The sequence below is a fragment of the Drosophila mojavensis genome, unplaced genomic scaffold (genome assembly GCF_018153725.1).
Source record: "Drosophila mojavensis isolate 15081-1352.22 unplaced genomic scaffold, ASM1815372v1 contig_74, whole genome shotgun sequence".
Lineage (NCBI taxonomy): Eukaryota > Metazoa > Arthropoda > Insecta > Diptera > Drosophilidae > Drosophila > Drosophila mojavensis.
Window position 1 is genome coordinate 13,889,141 of NW_025318899.1, and position 17,499 is coordinate 13,906,639.

At 40.3% G+C, this 17,499-nt stretch overlaps 4 protein-coding genes across 4 annotated transcripts; 2 read left to right on the forward strand and 2 right to left on the reverse strand.

Moving 5' to 3' along the window:
* Positions 1-228: 228 nt before the first annotated feature.
* Positions 229-5,941, reverse strand: LOC6582412 (sodium-coupled monocarboxylate transporter 1). Its single transcript, XM_002008079.4, has 7 exons — positions 5,591-5,941; positions 2,220-2,942; positions 1,989-2,150; positions 1,814-1,929; positions 1,394-1,753; positions 831-1,292; positions 229-764 (listed from the first exon to the last, which is right to left on the reverse strand). The coding sequence occupies exons 2-7, from the start codon at positions 2,871-2,873 to the stop codon at positions 482-484; spliced, it is 2,037 nt and encodes a 678-aa protein (XP_002008115.2). The 5' UTR covers positions 2,874-2,942; positions 5,591-5,941; the 3' UTR covers positions 229-481.
* Positions 5,942-8,264: 2,323 nt separating this feature from the next.
* On the forward strand, positions 8,265-10,114 carry LOC6582413 (microfibrillar-associated protein 1). The gene is made up of 3 exons (XM_002008080.4): positions 8,265-8,443; positions 8,508-9,423; positions 9,498-10,114. Exons 1-3 carry the CDS (start codon positions 8,374-8,376, stop codon positions 9,931-9,933), a joined length of 1,422 nt encoding a protein of 473 aa, XP_002008116.1. The 5' UTR covers positions 8,265-8,373; the 3' UTR covers positions 9,934-10,114.
* Positions 9,948-14,523, reverse strand: LOC6582414 (mediator of DNA damage checkpoint protein 1). Its single transcript, XM_002008081.4, has 13 exons — positions 14,139-14,523; positions 13,862-14,080; positions 13,359-13,803; positions 12,422-13,303; positions 12,205-12,368; positions 12,014-12,116; positions 11,824-11,958; positions 11,282-11,761; positions 11,085-11,228; positions 10,986-11,027; positions 10,824-10,928; positions 10,456-10,758; positions 9,948-10,397 (listed from the first exon to the last, which is right to left on the reverse strand). The coding sequence occupies exons 1-13, from the start codon at positions 14,247-14,249 to the stop codon at positions 10,168-10,170; spliced, it is 3,363 nt and encodes a 1,120-aa protein (XP_002008117.3). The 5' UTR covers positions 14,250-14,523; the 3' UTR covers positions 9,948-10,167.
* Positions 14,524-14,643: 120 nt separating this feature from the next.
* Positions 14,644-17,489, forward strand: LOC6582415 (transcription factor 25). The gene is made up of 6 exons (XM_002008082.3): positions 14,644-14,906; positions 14,965-15,353; positions 15,416-16,288; positions 16,367-16,693; positions 16,753-16,955; positions 17,056-17,489. The coding sequence occupies exons 1-6, from the start codon at positions 14,760-14,762 to the stop codon at positions 17,217-17,219; spliced, it is 2,103 nt and encodes a 700-aa protein (XP_002008118.1). The 5' UTR covers positions 14,644-14,759; the 3' UTR covers positions 17,220-17,489.
* Positions 17,490-17,499: the final 10 nt, after the last annotated feature.

The window sequence follows — 17,499 nt, forward strand, 5'->3', positions numbered from 1 at the left end:
TGGTTTTTGTCCTTGCTGAGCTGGCGATCAATTAATCGTCAGCAGTAGGTGGTTTGTGTCATCGCTATAGTGGGAAAACGGCGTTTACAGTGCTGTCCAACAACCAAATGCAGCAATAGAATATAGAACATTCGTTAAGTATGAAAACAGCAACTGGTTTCTGTCATCACTAAAATGTTGATCTGACTGCACTTACAGTGGCATCCTAAATAAATGTACCGCTCACAATGAATACACCATTTAACAGTTTTTTACTAACGCAAAGAACTGCGTTATTAATTCAACTTTATCTAGAATAAATTCATACATTAAAAAGTATAAGTATAATATTAAAATTAGTAAAATACTGTCCGCGATTAGCCACAGATAGAAGCTTACAAACTAGAAATCACTCAATCGACTAAGTTAAGGCAAACTAGGAAGGCTTTGTACATGGAGGTTACGCTTGCACCAGGAATCTTATTTTGCATATGAAAGACATCTACTTCGCGCTGTATTCATCGTCTAGCCGTATGGCCAAATTAATGTGACCCTCGCCGCTGGTCGGCTCAATGGGTTTCATTGTGGTAAAGATCACTGGTACGTCGCACTTGAAAACGTCCTCGCTGACGGCGGGATTGTCAATGCCCTTGGCTGTGAGCCTCAGCACGCTGCGTCGCTGCACTGCATCAATGATGACCGATATAAGCCAGCCGAGGAAGACAGTTAGCAGGCAGCCCACCATGCTGAACCACATGTAACTCATGCGAAATATGGGCCAGGAGCTAAAGAAAGTAGAGTATTCATTAGCATCTCATGGTTAATAAGTTTATAGAGCTCTCGCAACTTACGTAAAGCCGTGCTCCGCCGGTGGCAATAGGCTCTCGCTCAGCAAGTCGTCAATGATGCCCGTCACATTCACATGACAATCGCAATGCTCCACGGATGTGGGCAGTGCTGGTGTCTCCACGTTGGCTATTTGCGCCACGACGCCCACGAAGATGACCAGAGCCAGCGAGAGCAGGCCGCCATAGAAGGCGCCCTTCGTATTCGCCTGCTTGCAGGCAATGCCCAAGACGAATAGACCCAGCGTAACGCCGCCAATGAGTCCGTTCAGCGTCAGTGTGGCCTGGAGCACACCGCCCAGGTGCTCCACAATGAAGACCAGACCAAAGGAGCCGACGCCATAGCCCAAGGACATCCACTTGGCATAGGTAGCGCCCTTCTCGGGCGAAATTTTAATGTTCATGCCATTGATAAGCAAATCCTCGCAGGTGACAGCAGAAAGAGAGTTCAAAGCGGAGGCAACAGTGCTGCAAGTATAAAATATGGTAAAGTAAAATAAAAGTTATTTTTATACCCTCAATATATATCAGCTAAAGCTGATCCTCAACCTAAGCTACTCTAGACCTACCCCAAGCTGGCTGCAAAGATGCCCGCCACAAAGATGCCCGCAATGGTGTAGACATGATCATAAGTGTTGATCACATAGTAGGGCAACAGCTGATCGGAGGCGGTGATGCGACCCACGCTCAGCGGATCACAGTCCGCATAGTGGGTGAAGACCATGAGACCCGTGTAGAAGTTGAGCAGGAAGACAAAAACCAGTCCAATGATAGCAAAGCCCAGGGCAATCTTGGCCAGCTTCAAGGACTTGAGCGACATGCACTTCTGCACAGACGCCTGATTGGTGCAGAACAGCGAAGTCCAGTAGAAAAAGCCGCCAATGACCACAGACCAGACGGTGTGACGCGTTGTGGGACTGGGATCGAAGCTGCAAGGCAGATGAACAAAGATTAGCGAGAATTCACGACAGTTTGGGTTAGTCACTTACTTGAAGAACTCCAGGCGACTGCGTTCAGCTGCAGTTTGAAAGACTTGCACGGGACTGCCACTATAGAAGCAGCCCAGGAGAACGATCAGAACCAAGGAGACGGCCAGAACAGCAGCCTAGGGATTATTACAAAATATAAGCAGATGTCAAAGATAAATCGAAGCCTAGGACTCACCTGAAAGGAATCTGCTATGACGCACGCCTTGATGCCGCCCATCGAGGAGTAAAAGACGCAGACCACATAGATAAGAATAACTGCGATTTTGGTGTCCAAGCCAGTTGCCTTGGACAGAGCAATGGCCGGAGCTAGGACGGCCACGGCCGTGTAGAAGCACATCTGCAGAGCAAGAGACAGGGAATGGAGGTAAAGACACATGCTGGGTGAAAATATTCTCAGTCATCTTACCTGTATAACGTAGAGCACTGCGCCCAGGATGCGTATCTCCTTGCCGAAGCGTATGCCCAGATACTCATAGCAGCTGGTCAGCTCCATTTTGAAGTAAATCGGATAGAAGACCTTGACAGCCACGGGAATGACCAGCAGCATGGGTATCACAATCAGCACAAACTGTGTGCCCTGGAAGTACATCTCGGAGGGATTGCCCAGCAGCTCAATGGCCGTGATGAAGCTCGTGGTTAGGCTGAGCGTCACGGGCAGCAAGCTCATGCCGGAGCCAAGCAGGAAGTCATCCGAGGAGCTGCCACCCGTCTGGAAGAAGCCATAGAAGATGCCTATGCCCAGCGAGACGACCAACATGGACAGCAGTATGACATAGTCAATGCCAGAGAAGGTGGCCTTCTGCGTGGGCTCGCTGCATTCCTCCAAGTCGAGGCCAGCCTTCAGCTGCTGAGTCTTGAAAGCCGACAACAGCAGCGTGGCTGCATCATCGAACTGCAAATGCTCCTCGGACGTAGCCGAGGACTCGCCGCGCACAATCAAATACTTCTGCTCAGGTGTGATGGGCACCTGCTGCCGCTGCGGATCCTGTTTCAGTGTGTGCGCGTTAATAGAATGCGCCAGGGCGCAGAGCGTCAACAATTTCAAAATGGTGCCGAACATGTTGCCCAAGTGTCTCCTCAGAGGTGTTCAACTAGATTGGATTTGATGCAGTGCTCTCTCAACCAGAAACTGCATAGGAATTCATAGATAATACATCAATAAAATTTAGTTATAGATGAGTTAAAAGATAGCTCTGATATTTTATATGTATATATAATATATATAACTAATATATAAAGTCTTGATAAGTTCAAGGCTTTGCAGTGGCGGCAATTACAAAGTTTTCTTGCTGTAGGCGTCGTTAATCAATTAAGTTTCGGAATTTGTATCTGTATATGTATCTGTAAATTTATCTGCGAGATATATGTATGTACAATTCATGTAGCCAATGAGACGCAGTTCAAGTCGGAATTTATCATTTCCTTACATAAACAATTTGATTAAGCCGCCTCTGTCAATTACTCAATGTATTAATATTCATATTTTTTATGAGCCCTAAGTAAAACCTTCTTCGAGGACATGGAAATCAGTTGAAGACTTGAATTTTGGAATTTTGTTTACAGTGTACATATTATGATTGTGGAAATTGATTTGATATTGACATAATAAATAGTTAGTATTGATTTCTGATTAATAAATTATATGAATAAAATGTATTTATTCTTGAACAGCATTTTGTTTGTAAGTATAGTTTAAATTATAATATAAAAAATTATATATCGAATCAAATAATTAAGATAAAACTGAATTAAATTTAATATTATCTAAATTTTATTTTTATGTGTCTGACATATTTATTATTCATAATTTTTTATTTATTTATTTGATAAATGAAAGAAATTACTACTTCGTAATATTAATTAAAACAAAATTAGTAATTTAATAAAATAAAGCATTTTCATACAACATTTTTTATTTTACGAAATGTAGTCATAGATAGTTGATCGTAAATTGAATTCCTTCTATTAACTGACTCATAAAAATACAAATAAATATTAATATTCAATATATGAAAGGCAACTCCTGGCCCATAGGCACAAGTGAGAAACATGCACGCGATTCAATGAGCTTTAAGCAAACTTAACTGGTTTATATCGGAAATATCGGCTCGTGCCAGTTTTGGCTAGAAACTGAGACTGGGCCCAAGAAACAGGCGCAAGCAAGCGACACTTTCCCAGACGAAGTCCAAAGAGACAAAGAATTGGGGTAGATCGGACAGGCGGCCGAGACGGAAAGAGATTCTTTAACGGAGCAGCAGCTCTCTCCCTCTCACTAACACTCTCTCAATATGTCTTTATCGGTCCTTCATCTTATATCGCATTTTCTTTAGCCTCTCTCCCTGTCCCACTACCTCTCCTCTCTCTTGCTCTCTCTCTCTCCCTCTCTCTCTTTCACACACACCGTGTTAATCGATCTCTTTCATCTCTTCAGCATCGCCGCCTTCCGTTTGCGATCTGTGTGAAATGAAGCTCAATTAATATGCGCGTATCTTGGGACAGCATTTCGCTCTGCGCCTATCACGATGTGTGTCCATTATTAAGAACAATAATATCAGATATATATGATTTCATAATAAAAGTAACGAGGAGAAAAGCTGCAAGCTGCACACGAGCTGTACGCAATTCCATTTGACATTTAAAATTTGCTGTTAGTGTTATGTGAACAAAAAAAAAAACAACTTTTTATAAACTGTTTACAATTTACGAGTATTGCGAAAACAAACTCTGTAGATATCGTCTGACAGAATGAGTTACTATACCAAGACAGATGTCCAATTAATGTATATAACTGTAACTGTAAATATTTGCATTAACATATTTCATTTTTAACGGTATGATTATAATTTATATAATGATTCTCAGCTTCATTTTTAACCCATTCACAATTTTATTCTCTCTTCTAGTTTCATAATAGTTTGGGAGTATTTATTAACAATTTACACAGTTACAGTCATGCTAATTATAAATTGTGAAAAATGAATTCTTCGAAAAAAATATATATTTTGTTCCACTATATATACTATATGCGCTCTAATTAAAAAAAATATATATATATATATTGATGGGAGTAGTGCTCATCCGTTGTACGAATACAAATTATTGAAACGATTCACTAGAAAGTTTACAAAATAAATACCTTTTCTTGGATAGTTAAGATAGCTAAGATTTATGAGTTACGCCCATTTGCCAATGCAAATCAGCAATTATCATATTTTTCACAATTTACGACGTTAACAAAACTACAGATTTAAATAGAGAAAGGAGAGTTTTTGAAGATAGAGACATATATGCAAATTTGGGATAAATATATCATGATTATGCATAGACAGCTCTCTCACAGAATTTAGCAAGCTTAAAAAAATATATCTATTAGACTTTCAGAGAGTTTGAGAAAACTCTATAAATCATATTTAAGGTGCTGAGATAATCAAATTGTTAGCCACCATTACAGTGAGACCCGAACCGTAATATCTATTTATTGATTTAGAGATTTTGTACATTGAGCAAGTATTATATAGTTATTTCTTTCATTATTATATTTAATATTTCTCTAAAGTTGTTTACATTTTTGTTTTGTTTCATTTTTAAATTTTGTAATACAATTATATAATTTGTTTGACTATCAAAAATGTTTTATCCAGTCTTTTGTCTATTTGCTCTATTGTTTATTAATTAGCTTTGCATGTGCAGCTCAATTGAACTTTAATATAAATTAATTAATTTGTTTACTAAATTCAAAACAATATGTATAGAAATTCAATTATTTTTTTTACTCACAACTATATAAAATTATTTAATCCTTTGGCATAAAATCCTTTCAAAAGCGGCGCTGTTGTTCCTTTTCATGCACAAACTAAGTTAAAAATGTTCTGAATTGTATTTGCAAAATAAAGCCGCGATTGTTTTTATATTTCATTAATATTATATTCGCGGCTTTACAACTTTCCTTTAAGTACAAAAAAAGCACTGAGCACTAGAATTTGAAAGTCACAAAGTATTTGTTTATTATTTTTTCTTGTTTTATGAATTGAACTTAATCCTTGTTGCCTATTTGAATACACAAATTGTGATTTTTGTTTGTCGTAGTTCTCGTATTTCTCGTAGCTCGAACGAATTGAATGTTTTCAAATGAATGACTTTGTCAGCGGATCGTTAGGGGCTTTTATATGGCCAGCAGCCGATCGATGCGACGCCAAATCGCTCAGTGCCTCAGTGTCTTGGACAAGAGGCAAGAGAGAAAGAGAGAGAGAGCATTGCAAAAGCCCTAAAAAGAGAGCAATAGAGAGTCTATCCAACAATTGGCAAAATGATCAGAAAAAGAGAGAGAGAAAGAGTGATGGTGAGAGAGAAAGAGAGAGTTTGGGAGCAGCGCACTCGACGCAGACCTGGCTGAAGCCTTAATTGATATCTTGAAGCAATTCATAATAAATAAATGCATTTTGTAATTTTTATATTTTCCACTTATAAACTTGGGATTGTGCCACTCAGTTGAAAAAAAAAAAAAAAAAAAAAACTTTTGTTTTTATTAACAAATGCAATTTAAGAACTTTCTTAATAATGTAGTGTAGCATTAAATATTTGTATATAAATTCTTTTCTATATTTTTATTATAATATTGTGAGAAGATATTCAATATGTATATATCTATTTTCTATACACCCATAAAAATTGCGTGAATAGAGAAAATGTTTTTTTTTTTTTTTTTCAAGTGTTTGTAACAGTATATATATAGTATATATATATTATTGACCAGAAGCAAAAGTCAAATCAATCTAGTTCCTTCTGTCCGTCTGTCACATTGTTCATTTATCTGTCTATACATCGTCTCGAAACCTATTAAGATAAAGACATGATTTCATATCATTTTTTTCTATAGCACCCCCAGTTCCAACTTATTTTGAAGAACCCAGAACTTTTCCACTTCAATAGATTAAAGTTGCTATCAAACTAGAGTCATTTGAGTATATCTCCTACGCATCAAGAGCTTGAATCATACTCGTTATCTATATCAGTTTAAACTTTATATACCTATCAAATGGTTTACAATTTACAAGGTTTGGGAGATAGAGAATAAGAGTAGCTGCCACATTCTCTCGGTGTCTGAGTTAGACAACAGCAACTCAGCACATGATTTCGGCTCTTTGTTATTCGTACACACCCGAACCTGACTTGTCTACTCTCTCTTGTTGATATTTGCGTGTTGAAAAAGCAATCCTAATATGGACATGCAAAAGGGATTTGCGGAATATACTGGAGACAGCTTCTTTGAAGCGGAATCTTCATCAGCAATTGAACACGCACCCAAAGGCTAATCGAAGGCGCCGCCTCCTCCTCCTACTAAGACGCCCTATTAGAGTATAAATCAGAGAGCGTTTTACGCAAAATAGTTTAACGCCGTTTCATTATACGGCTTTGAGATTGAGCCCCTCCACTAACGCTCTTTTGTGAGTACAAACAACTGTCAGAGGAAAAAAATTGCAGCAATTAATATTTGACCATTTGTCTACACGATTTTTATCTCAATTGGTGCGAGGGGGATATCTTACGTCTCGTGGTTATGCATAGACAGACATATACATATATTTGGTGTCTCATGTTTGGATAACGATAACGAGTTCGATCTGGTACCGATTTACAACAAGCAAGCGGCAGCAATGGGCTTGTGTTCATGTTAATAGAAAATTATTTGTTTACAATTATTTTTATGTGCTTTTCGCTCTTCTTGCAAAATGTTGCTAAAGTGTTTAATATTAATTGAAATGTATTAGAAATTGGAATTGAAACCGTTTGTCACATCAAAACAAAATAAAAGAAGCAGAAAACGTCTACATAGCAATAAATTTTTATTTAAATGTAGTAATTGTCACAAGGGTTTCACTTTTGCACATGTACGCCCCATGTGCAATAATTTTAGCAATAATTAAAAGAGCGACGCATATTGATAAAATTAGGATTAACTCGATGGGATTTATGTGGCAGAGTGTATTGTAAAGTGCATTTTTATTGATTGAATCTTCACCAAGAAAATGAGCACTGCTACAATATTAGCTTTTTTTTAATGATATAATATATATACGCTAACATTGAAGAATTTTTCGTTGGCATTTGGCCTTTGGCTGGCTGTCTGTACGCCCCTGAAAATTGGAAGAAAAACATATAGAAAAGAAAGCGTAAAAGTCAATTGTCAATTGTTCCTATTAATGAAAGTGGGCGTTAAAATTGCAAAAATTGACGGCATCTTACATAAATAGCATTAATTATTGAATTTGTCTCAATTAGAAGCAGACTTGATATAAGCTTATATGACTCATTGTACAGAGATCATCAGGTAACAACTGCTAAGTCACATTCACTTTTTTTATTCAAACTTAACAGTGCGCGCCATTATGGCTACTGTAAACATAAATGTTAAACTCAAAATGGTGCGGTTATTGTTTTCCAGCAAACGATTACTATCGTCAAACGTTCACAGCTCTAAAGAAAAACAAAACTTGTGAATCTTGCTGAAAATATAAAATCTTTTGTAAAAATAATCATATCTGTTGATATTTTTGCGAATTATGAGTGCTCCAGCAGCCCCGATGGGCATACAATGCACCGCAGGTGCGGTGCCTATTCGAAATGAGAAGGGTAAGCTAAGCGGGAATCCTCGGGCAAGCAAAACCAAATAACAAATATGTTCGCCTTGTTCCAGGCGAGATTTCTATGCAAAAGGTTAAGGTACAGCGTTACATATCTGGCAAGCGACCCGATTATGCACGCGCCGACTCCAGCTCGGAGGAGAGTGATGATGATGACTTCGTGGATACTCGAAAGCGATTGGAACGACACAAAGCGGAGCGCCACAAACTCGAGCTGTCGCGTCGCGAAAGTGGAGACGAGAAAACAGCTGAGCAAGAGGATGAGGCAGAGATAGATGATCCACGGCTGCGGCGTCTGCGTGCACGACCAGTGGATACTGAAGATTTGGAGCGCGAACGCCGCGAGCGTCACAGACACATTCATGAGCCGGAATTAATGGAAAGCGCTAGCGAAGATGAAGAACCTGCTGCAGACGAAAACGGCGAACAACAGCGACGATTAGAGCGCGCCACCAATAAGATCACCCTGGCATCAGAGTCCGACACGGACTCAGAGCTAAGTGACACTGAATTGGAGAAGCGTCGTTTAAGGCTGCGATCACGTATGTTGCAGCAGCAGCGAGAGGAAGAAGTGCTCCAAAAAGAAGACGAGAAACAATCGGAATCATCGGAATCGGAGAGCTCCGAATACGAAGAAGAAACGGAGAGCGAAGAAGAAAACGAACCGCGTCTGAAGCCGCTTTTCGTGCGCAAACGAGATCGGGCGACCATACAGGAGAAGGAACGTGAAGCTCAGAAACAAAAGCAATTGGAAGCCGAGGCCAAACGAGCTGCAAAAGAGAGAAGACGCGCCACATTGCGAATGGTGGAGGAGAGTGTAAAGAAGGACTTGGAGAAGATCAAACCAGAGACAAACGAAGCATGCATAGACGATGTGTGCACAGCCGATGAGAACGACGAGGTGGAGTACGAGGCATGGAAATTGCGCGAATTGAAACGTATGAAACGAGACCGAGAAGAGCGCGAAAAGTAAGCTAACTACTTAGTCATAGTATGTCAGGAATGTAAATATTAACTGAAAATCTTTCTATTTTAATTTGCAGCGCTGAACACGAAAAACTGGAAATCGAGCGTATGCGTAATCTCACCGAAGAGGAGAGACGCCAGGAGCTCCGGTCGAATCCCAAACTCGTCACCAACAAGGCAACCAAAGGCAAATATAAATTCCTGCAGAAATACTATCATCGTGGCGCGTTCTATCTGGACGAGGAGAATGAAGTGCTGAAGCGAGACTTTGCCCAAGCTACGCTAGAAGATCACTTTGATAAAACCATTCTGCCCAAGGTGATGCAAGTGAAGAACTTTGGACGCTGTGGTCGCACCAAGTACACGCATTTAGTTGATCAGGATACCACAAAATTCGATTCGCCATGGTATGCTGAGACGTCCAATAACATGAAATTTCATAACGAACGCGCCGGCGGCATGAGGCAGCAATTCGAGAAACCAACGGGCTCCAAACGGAAGAAGTTGGAATAGTAAAAATAGATGTGTAAAGTGGAAAAATAAATACAAATTAGAATATAATCTCCAAATACATAACTGGCAAACAATTTTTACAAAAACATAATTTGGTAAATACAATCGGTACATATACAGACTACAGAAAATATATGAATAGGAAATAATCGGATTAAACGCTAGCCAATAACAATGTAAATCTGACAATGGATTTTATACACTTTAGCTGAATGATTTTACGCCTATTTATATCTATTTACTTATATCTACTAAATGTAGCTTGTGCTCGTCCAACAGCCCCAAATTATGCTGGACAACTGCCTGCATGACACCCTCTGTTGTAATATATTGTACATCTTTGTAGTTCCTGAGAAGCGACCAGACGTGCTTATCTTTATTACTAGCAATCGCATATAGTTTAATATTGCTCGCAATCGAAGGGACCTTCGCGTGCACGGTTCCACCGGCGCTCTCTATAATGGCTGTGAAGAAATGGAGGAATCTTAGTTAAACTGAAATTATTAAGTTAGATTCAATTACCTTTCATATCGTTGGGACTCGGCTGGATGTCCCCACCGAGCATGAATTCGATTCCTTTCAATAAGCTGGGATTTTCAAATACTGATAACGGCTTAAACTTATAAATCTCCTCAAATTTATCGTCCTTGAATATATGATCCGGTTCCACAATAATGGAACGCGTTTTCTTCATGGCATGCAGCCATTGAGTGGACAAAATGGGTTTGTTCCCTGCAACTCCAACCAAAAACTTGTAAGTGCGTTCTCCTCTATCCATGATGAGCAAATCACATTCTACTGGATCGTTGGTAACTTCTATAGCATCTATAAAGAGTGAGAGATATTAGTAATTGAAAGTTTACTGTAATCAAAGATATTTAAGAAAATACTTTTTAAAGCCGTCAAGACCGGAGTCAGCTCAGCGTGATTGCACATAGATAATGCTAAACGAAGTTTTCCCGATCTTTTTATTTTCTTGATGTAGTCGTTGATTTCTGAAAAACATGAAATGCATTAGAAATTGTTTGTGATCAAATACATTCAAATATTACCTATTAGTGGATTCCTATTAGCCTGCTTACTTCTACGAGTATCTGTAATGAAATCAAATTAATTTATATAAAATCTTAACTGATCTAAACTGTGCATACTTATTTTTCGGGCATTAGAGCTAGTTGTTGGCTCGTCCTCAATAGTTTCCAATGATGACCTACTGCTACTCCGCAAACCTTTGTCAGATGCATCACCATTAACCTCTTTCGTGTCCTCAACATTTTTTAATGTTGGCTTGGCAGCTGTATATGATACAATTATAATATAATCATGAATGTAAACCGTATAAACTCACAATCAGATTTTCTCGTAGCTGCGCGCGCACTTCCAGCTTTGTCTTTTTTGGCTCCCTTAGCTGCACGCCGGGATTCTTTCTTTGGGATCGGTATTTCCTCCTCTTTTTTATCTTTGGTAATTTCTTCACCATTTTCTTCAACAATATTGTCGATTAACTGAGAGTGTCTTCTTGTTTGTCGACTAACGGGTAGTACATCCTGATTGACAACTGTCCCATCACTTGAGTCATTTGCCTTCTTAGATTTTCTTGATTTAGTGGCAGCTTTAATGCCTTCTTCAATTTGCCCTGATCCATTTTCTTCTGCAGTTTTAACTTCACTCTTAGCATCGTTGCTCTGTTGTGCAGATTTCTTGCTGCCACGTGGTCTGCCCCGCACTCGAACTTCCGTTTGATCAGATGCCTTAGCCTTTTGAGTCTTTGCATCTGAGGCACTTTCAGTAGTTAGCTGATCTTTTTTGACGCGTGTCTTCTTTGGAGCTGCAAGGGAATATGAATTACTTAAATACAAATTAATATTTAACTATTTCTTGAATATTTACGCGTATCCTCGTCAGCCAATGAAGGTCGCTTCAATCGCGTCCTTTTTTCTTTCGTAGGCCCTGCAAGTTTGTTCTCCTCTGCTTCGGATGGTGCGGAAGATTTTGAGATTCGTCTTGTGCGTATTTTTTTACAAGCTATGTAGAAAATATTTGTATGCATAAAGAATGACTATAAACTATTAAAACATACGTGATGCTTCTGGTGATTCTGAACGAGAGGAAGAACGTTTGCGACTGCTTTCTAAGTTACGTTGGTTCTTCTGCATATTAGGCAGCTCTGTGGATTGTGGACTCTGAGAAAAAGAATAAATTAAATAAATGGAAATGACTCTTAAGGCATTTACTAAATCTAAAGAGCTAAGAGACTCTTTCGGAATATACCTTGTTTCCAGCATTTTCGATAGTGCTTTTTCCTTGCTCAACGATACTTTCCTCAGCATCATCGGATGAAGAGAGGCCAATCAGTTGGCTGAGGTCTTTATCAAGATCATCTCCAATTTTAATTGAATTAGGAACTTGCAGGCAGTCAGCATCCTTTTTATCAGCTAGAAAAACATTTCAAAGAATTATAAATTAACATTAATATTTGCAATTGTACCTGGAGCCCTAGCACTGATTGACACGGGAGATATAAACAACTGAGTCTCCAACATATCTTGCGTGTTGTTAGCTATTTTGGCAGTGATACTCAAAATTGCGTCTACTGCTCTATTAGGAGTTGCTGCAGAAGTTGTAGGGGGCTTAATGAACGCCTGTGTTGCTATATAGTCCTCCAAATTATCATCGGCTGCATTCAATCTGGGATCTGAAGGCATTTTATTCGTAGGAAATACTTGAGTTTCTATGAAATCCTCATTATGGCTATGGACTTGGGCAGTGATACTCAATCGTGTGCCCATCAACTCCTGCGATTTTGGCATAGGAGCTCCAGGTCTGACAAAGGCCTGTGTGGCAATGAAGTCTTCCAAAGTATCATCAGATGTACTCGATTTTCGCCGTGGCAATCCTTTGGGAAATGGTTGCGTTTCAAGAAAGTCCTCCTCATTTCCATTCGTATTCGATACAAAGCTTTTTGGCTCTGCCCTTATTGCTGGGAATGCTTGCGTCGCTACGAAATCTTGGGAGTTATCCAGTAGCTCCGTCGGAATGGAATCTGGCGTCTGCAAGCTGGCAACTACGGTCTCCTTCTGTTTGTCAACGACTTTAGTCGATGGACTGCAGAGCACGGTTGCAGGCAGATTTAAATCCGGTGAACTTCCTTTTTGAATAGCGTTGAGCACATCAAATATATCTGGAGTGCAATCAGCATCATCTTGAAGCTCTTCTGACGCTTTTTCTGCTAGAGATAAATCTGGAGTTAAGCAGATATCCCCTCCTCGGGAAGACAAGTCATCAGCCTTGGTGCTGTTCAATGCAGTGCATTTTGAATTGGATGCAGACCAATTCAAGGCACTCATATCCGGATCAGCTCCAGTGGTATCTAAAAGGCAGATAGTTTGATCAACTATTTACAGATAAATTAAAGCTGGGATTACCCTTTGACTGCTTGGCAGGTGGCAGCATCTCCAACTCTCCATTTCCAAGTATAAGCGATGAGTCAAAATCGTCAATGGCATCTTCATTGAATTCATTGAAATCTTGAGTGCAAATTCGTATTTGAGTACCGAGCTCTGAACAATCATCCTCATTGATAATATCTAACTCCTGATTCATTGGAATAGGATTATTACTAGCATTGAGCAGAATATCTTGAGTTTCAGGTATTATAAAATCATCGCCTAATGATATCTTCGATGATTTGCTATCCCTTGCAGGTCGATCCAAGCAAAACGCCTGAGTTTCAGGAATGACGAAACTATCTGTAATTCCCGTATTGTTGGCTGATTGAGGCTCCGATTCGGGAATGTTGAAGCTACCATCAGTTATATTAGTCGACTTATCTCCTCTGGTGACCTCTCCAAAGCCGCTGGAATCGTTAGCCTGATCATAAAAGGAATAGCTTTTATTATTGTGCGTCTCAATTTCTATGGTGCTTCACCTCTTCGGTATCCCTGCGATGGACATCGTTAAATCGCAATTTGCCCGTCACATTGCCGAAGCTCAAATCGACGAGTCCATTGATGGCATCTGATTCGCTAATGCTCTTGACTTCCAGTTCCGTTTTAAGGCCATTCACAAATACATCGCCATTTACGGCTGCTAAGCGCACGATTCCGCCGGCTACCAAAACAATTGTAGCATGCGCAAGCTCAACGGACTACAGATTGAAACAACTTTTAATGTCGATTGCATTGAAATCAATCAAAGCAACTCACTTCATCGTCAATTGAAAATTCAAGACCCGGCCGGCGTCCAACACGATATATTATATCGGGCTCAAGCTTAACCGCTTCCTTGTTGTTGATTTCAATGTTTATGGCTGCCATATTTATAGTATACAATGATTACCCATACAAAAAATGGCGCGAAAATCTGGGAGAGTTTACAAACTACATTTCACTTTACTTCGACCCTGTTTTCGATCGACTGACAGTAGCACGTAACAAAGTTAGTAACAAAAATAACGTAAGAATCAACAACAAAAAACGATTTTCCAAAATAAAAAAAAGTACTCTGCCAATATAAAAGGAAAGGTAATTCAGCAAATCCTCTTATCCATCTATCTACTGGCCAAGAAGCAGGAATCGAGTGTGACCGCTGTAATGTATTAATGTTACTGTTAATGTTGATGATAATGTTACGAAGAGCTGCCAGACTGTGCACTGTTCTTAACATAAATATCGATGCTGTGCTTATTTAACATTCTAAATTTTTTGACAGGGACGTCAGTCTTCGTGACGAAAACAAATAAACTAGAACAGGAAAACGACATTTATTTGTGGTTTTTTGTAAATAATTTTTCACATGTGTAAATTTGCTTAGTGACAATTAAAATCATGTCCGCACGAATGCTAAAGAAGATGCAGGGCGGCTCAGATATTCTGGCACCGCCGCCAGATGATGAATTAGACAACGACCATTTAACTGACAATGACGAACTCGATACGGTCAGGGGAAAATCGCATTTAAATCCATTTGATTTGGTAAGTACCCATAAATTTTAAATGTGTGCAGCTAACGTTGAAAATATGGGACTTACAGCTCAACCAGCAGAGTCTCTCTGAGAGCGAATTCAAAGAGGATGACAACGAAACCGAACATCCATCGGCGGCTATACAGGCCAGTACCGCTGCTAAGAAAAAGAAGAAGAAACGCAAGAAGAAAGTCAAATCGCATGGTAATCATATCAGTAGCGAGGATAACGAGCGCCAAGACAAATATTTAGAAAAAGTTGATCCATTGATTGGCAAAGTGTACGATGCAGTGCCCAAACAGTTGGACAAGACGCCACAACTGACTGTAACAGCACCATCAGGAGCTGAAGGGGGTGGCAAATTGGCCAGCAAGAAACTATTGGCGGTAGAGCTCAAGCACTTAAATCAACAAAACGAAATGAGACGTACATTTGGCAGGCGCGTTGTCAAGGTTGAGTAAGTTTGTAGGCTCTTAACTGGCGAAACCAGATGATCTAATTACACAATTTTCCCATTAGAAACAAACGTGGTCGCCAAAAGACCACGCTAAAATCCACCTATATGGTAACTGCCAGGGACTCATGGCCGCCATTGACCAAGAATATTATCACTATGAAGCTTCTACCAACAACCGAATCGCCGGGCTCCTCCACTAGTCCGAAAATTCAAAAGAGCGACGAAGAAAATGTGCAATGGTTTACCTTCCAGCATAGTCAGTACTATCAGGGAGTTCAGCACATGTTCTTGTCAGCATTGGAACGCATAGATTCCGAATTCTTGATCACTTTAATTAAGCGCTGTCCCTACCATGTCGATTCGCTGGTTCAGCTGAGTGAGGTTTGCAAAATGACAGAGGACTTTGCTCTGGCGTCTGAATTGATTGAGCGTGCGCTTCTATTGCTGGAATCCTCTCTGCACATCAACTTCAGCTTGACGTCGGGAAATTGTCGTCTAGATTACCGAAGACAGGAGAATCGAGCCTTTTTTATTGTGCTCTTCAAGCACACTCAGTACTTGGAAGAGCGTGCCTGTTGCCGCACAGCCTTTGAGATCTCCAAGCTGATATTAAGTCTGCAACCAGATGTTGATCCATTGGCCATGGTACTAGTCATCGACTATTATGCCTTGCGCAGCAAACAATTCGGTTGGCTTGTGGAGTTCTATGAGCAGTACAATACATCCCGGAATCTTGCCCAGCTGCCCAATATGGCATACTCTTATGCACTGGCGCTTTACACGTTGCACGGCAAGTGCGACCGTGCCAACGAGGCTCTTCAATATGCGCTGCTCATGTTCCCCGGCGTTCTGCGTCCGCTGTTGGAAGAGATGTCTGTGCAAACGGATAAGCGTGTGCTGGCTTCATCGTATTTCTTTACCGATGTGTCTGGCGAGTGAGTCACGATTAATTCATATCAATGCGCACCAGTCCCAATCTAATCACTAAACTCTCTTTTTTGTCTCTGCAATAGTCAATCGCCAGCGCTTCACCAGCTTGTGTGCTTGTATGTGTGCCGAGCCAAGGTCGTTTGGCGGCAAAATGATGTTCTATTTTGGCTGGAATCAACTGTAAATACTGTCCTGGATCGCATCGACAGCAAGGATCCTATCATCAATGATTACAAGGAAAAGCGTTCACTTCGCTATAGCGGCACACCACCGCGTCCCATTTTACGACATGTCATACTCTCCGATTTCAAGGAGAAGGTGCCTCTGGCTGTGTTTGTTTCGAAAGAGAAACAGGCTATCATGACCTACGACCCGTTGCCACCCCTTGACAGTGTCAATTGCTACCAACGGTTAGTTAAAGACCAAACTATTCAGAATGATCATTGAAGGAAGCTTTCTTCACTTGCAGCAAATCGTCTTCGAGCAGCAGCCCCACAACCAACACCAACAACTCTGTATCAATGTTTTTCCAGTCGTTGCTGCCATCTTTCAATCTAAACAACATTGCAGCCGCACAACAGCAACCAGATGCTGTTGCCGGAGCTGGCGCTGCCGCACCCGAAATAGTGGGACCACCGCAACGCCAGGCCAACGCTCAAGGCGAAGCAGAAGGTTAAATTTTGATGTGATTTCATCTTTTTTATATTTGTCAATTAGAGATCAAAAATTATTTTTATAAAATCTGCATATGCATCTTCATTTACTCCCGCAGAAGCTGGTCTTCAGCAATCATTGGTTCTAATGATGGACGCTATGCGCGACTTTTTACAAAATTTCCGTATTGCCGAGCATTTGCGCTCACCAGAAACAGCCGTTGCTCAGTCAAGCAGCAGCAACGACGACGAAGAAGAAGGATCTAGCGACTATGTGGATTAGAGTCAATGTCAATTAATAATACAACATTATATCCTTCACAGACACTTAAAGACAACAATGCACCACACTTCTATCCAGTCGAATGGGTTTAATAATTTGCATCGCTTACTGTTTGGAGCATCCTAGAGTGGAGCTCTTGAGTCAGTGTTTTCGGAAAACACTTCGCTTTCTGTTGCATCGGCGTAGCTGTCACAAATTTTAATTATAGCAAATTTCTTATATACATGTGTATCCATTGCATTAAATTCCTTGTCAAAGCTTTAGAACAAATCCATCGGGT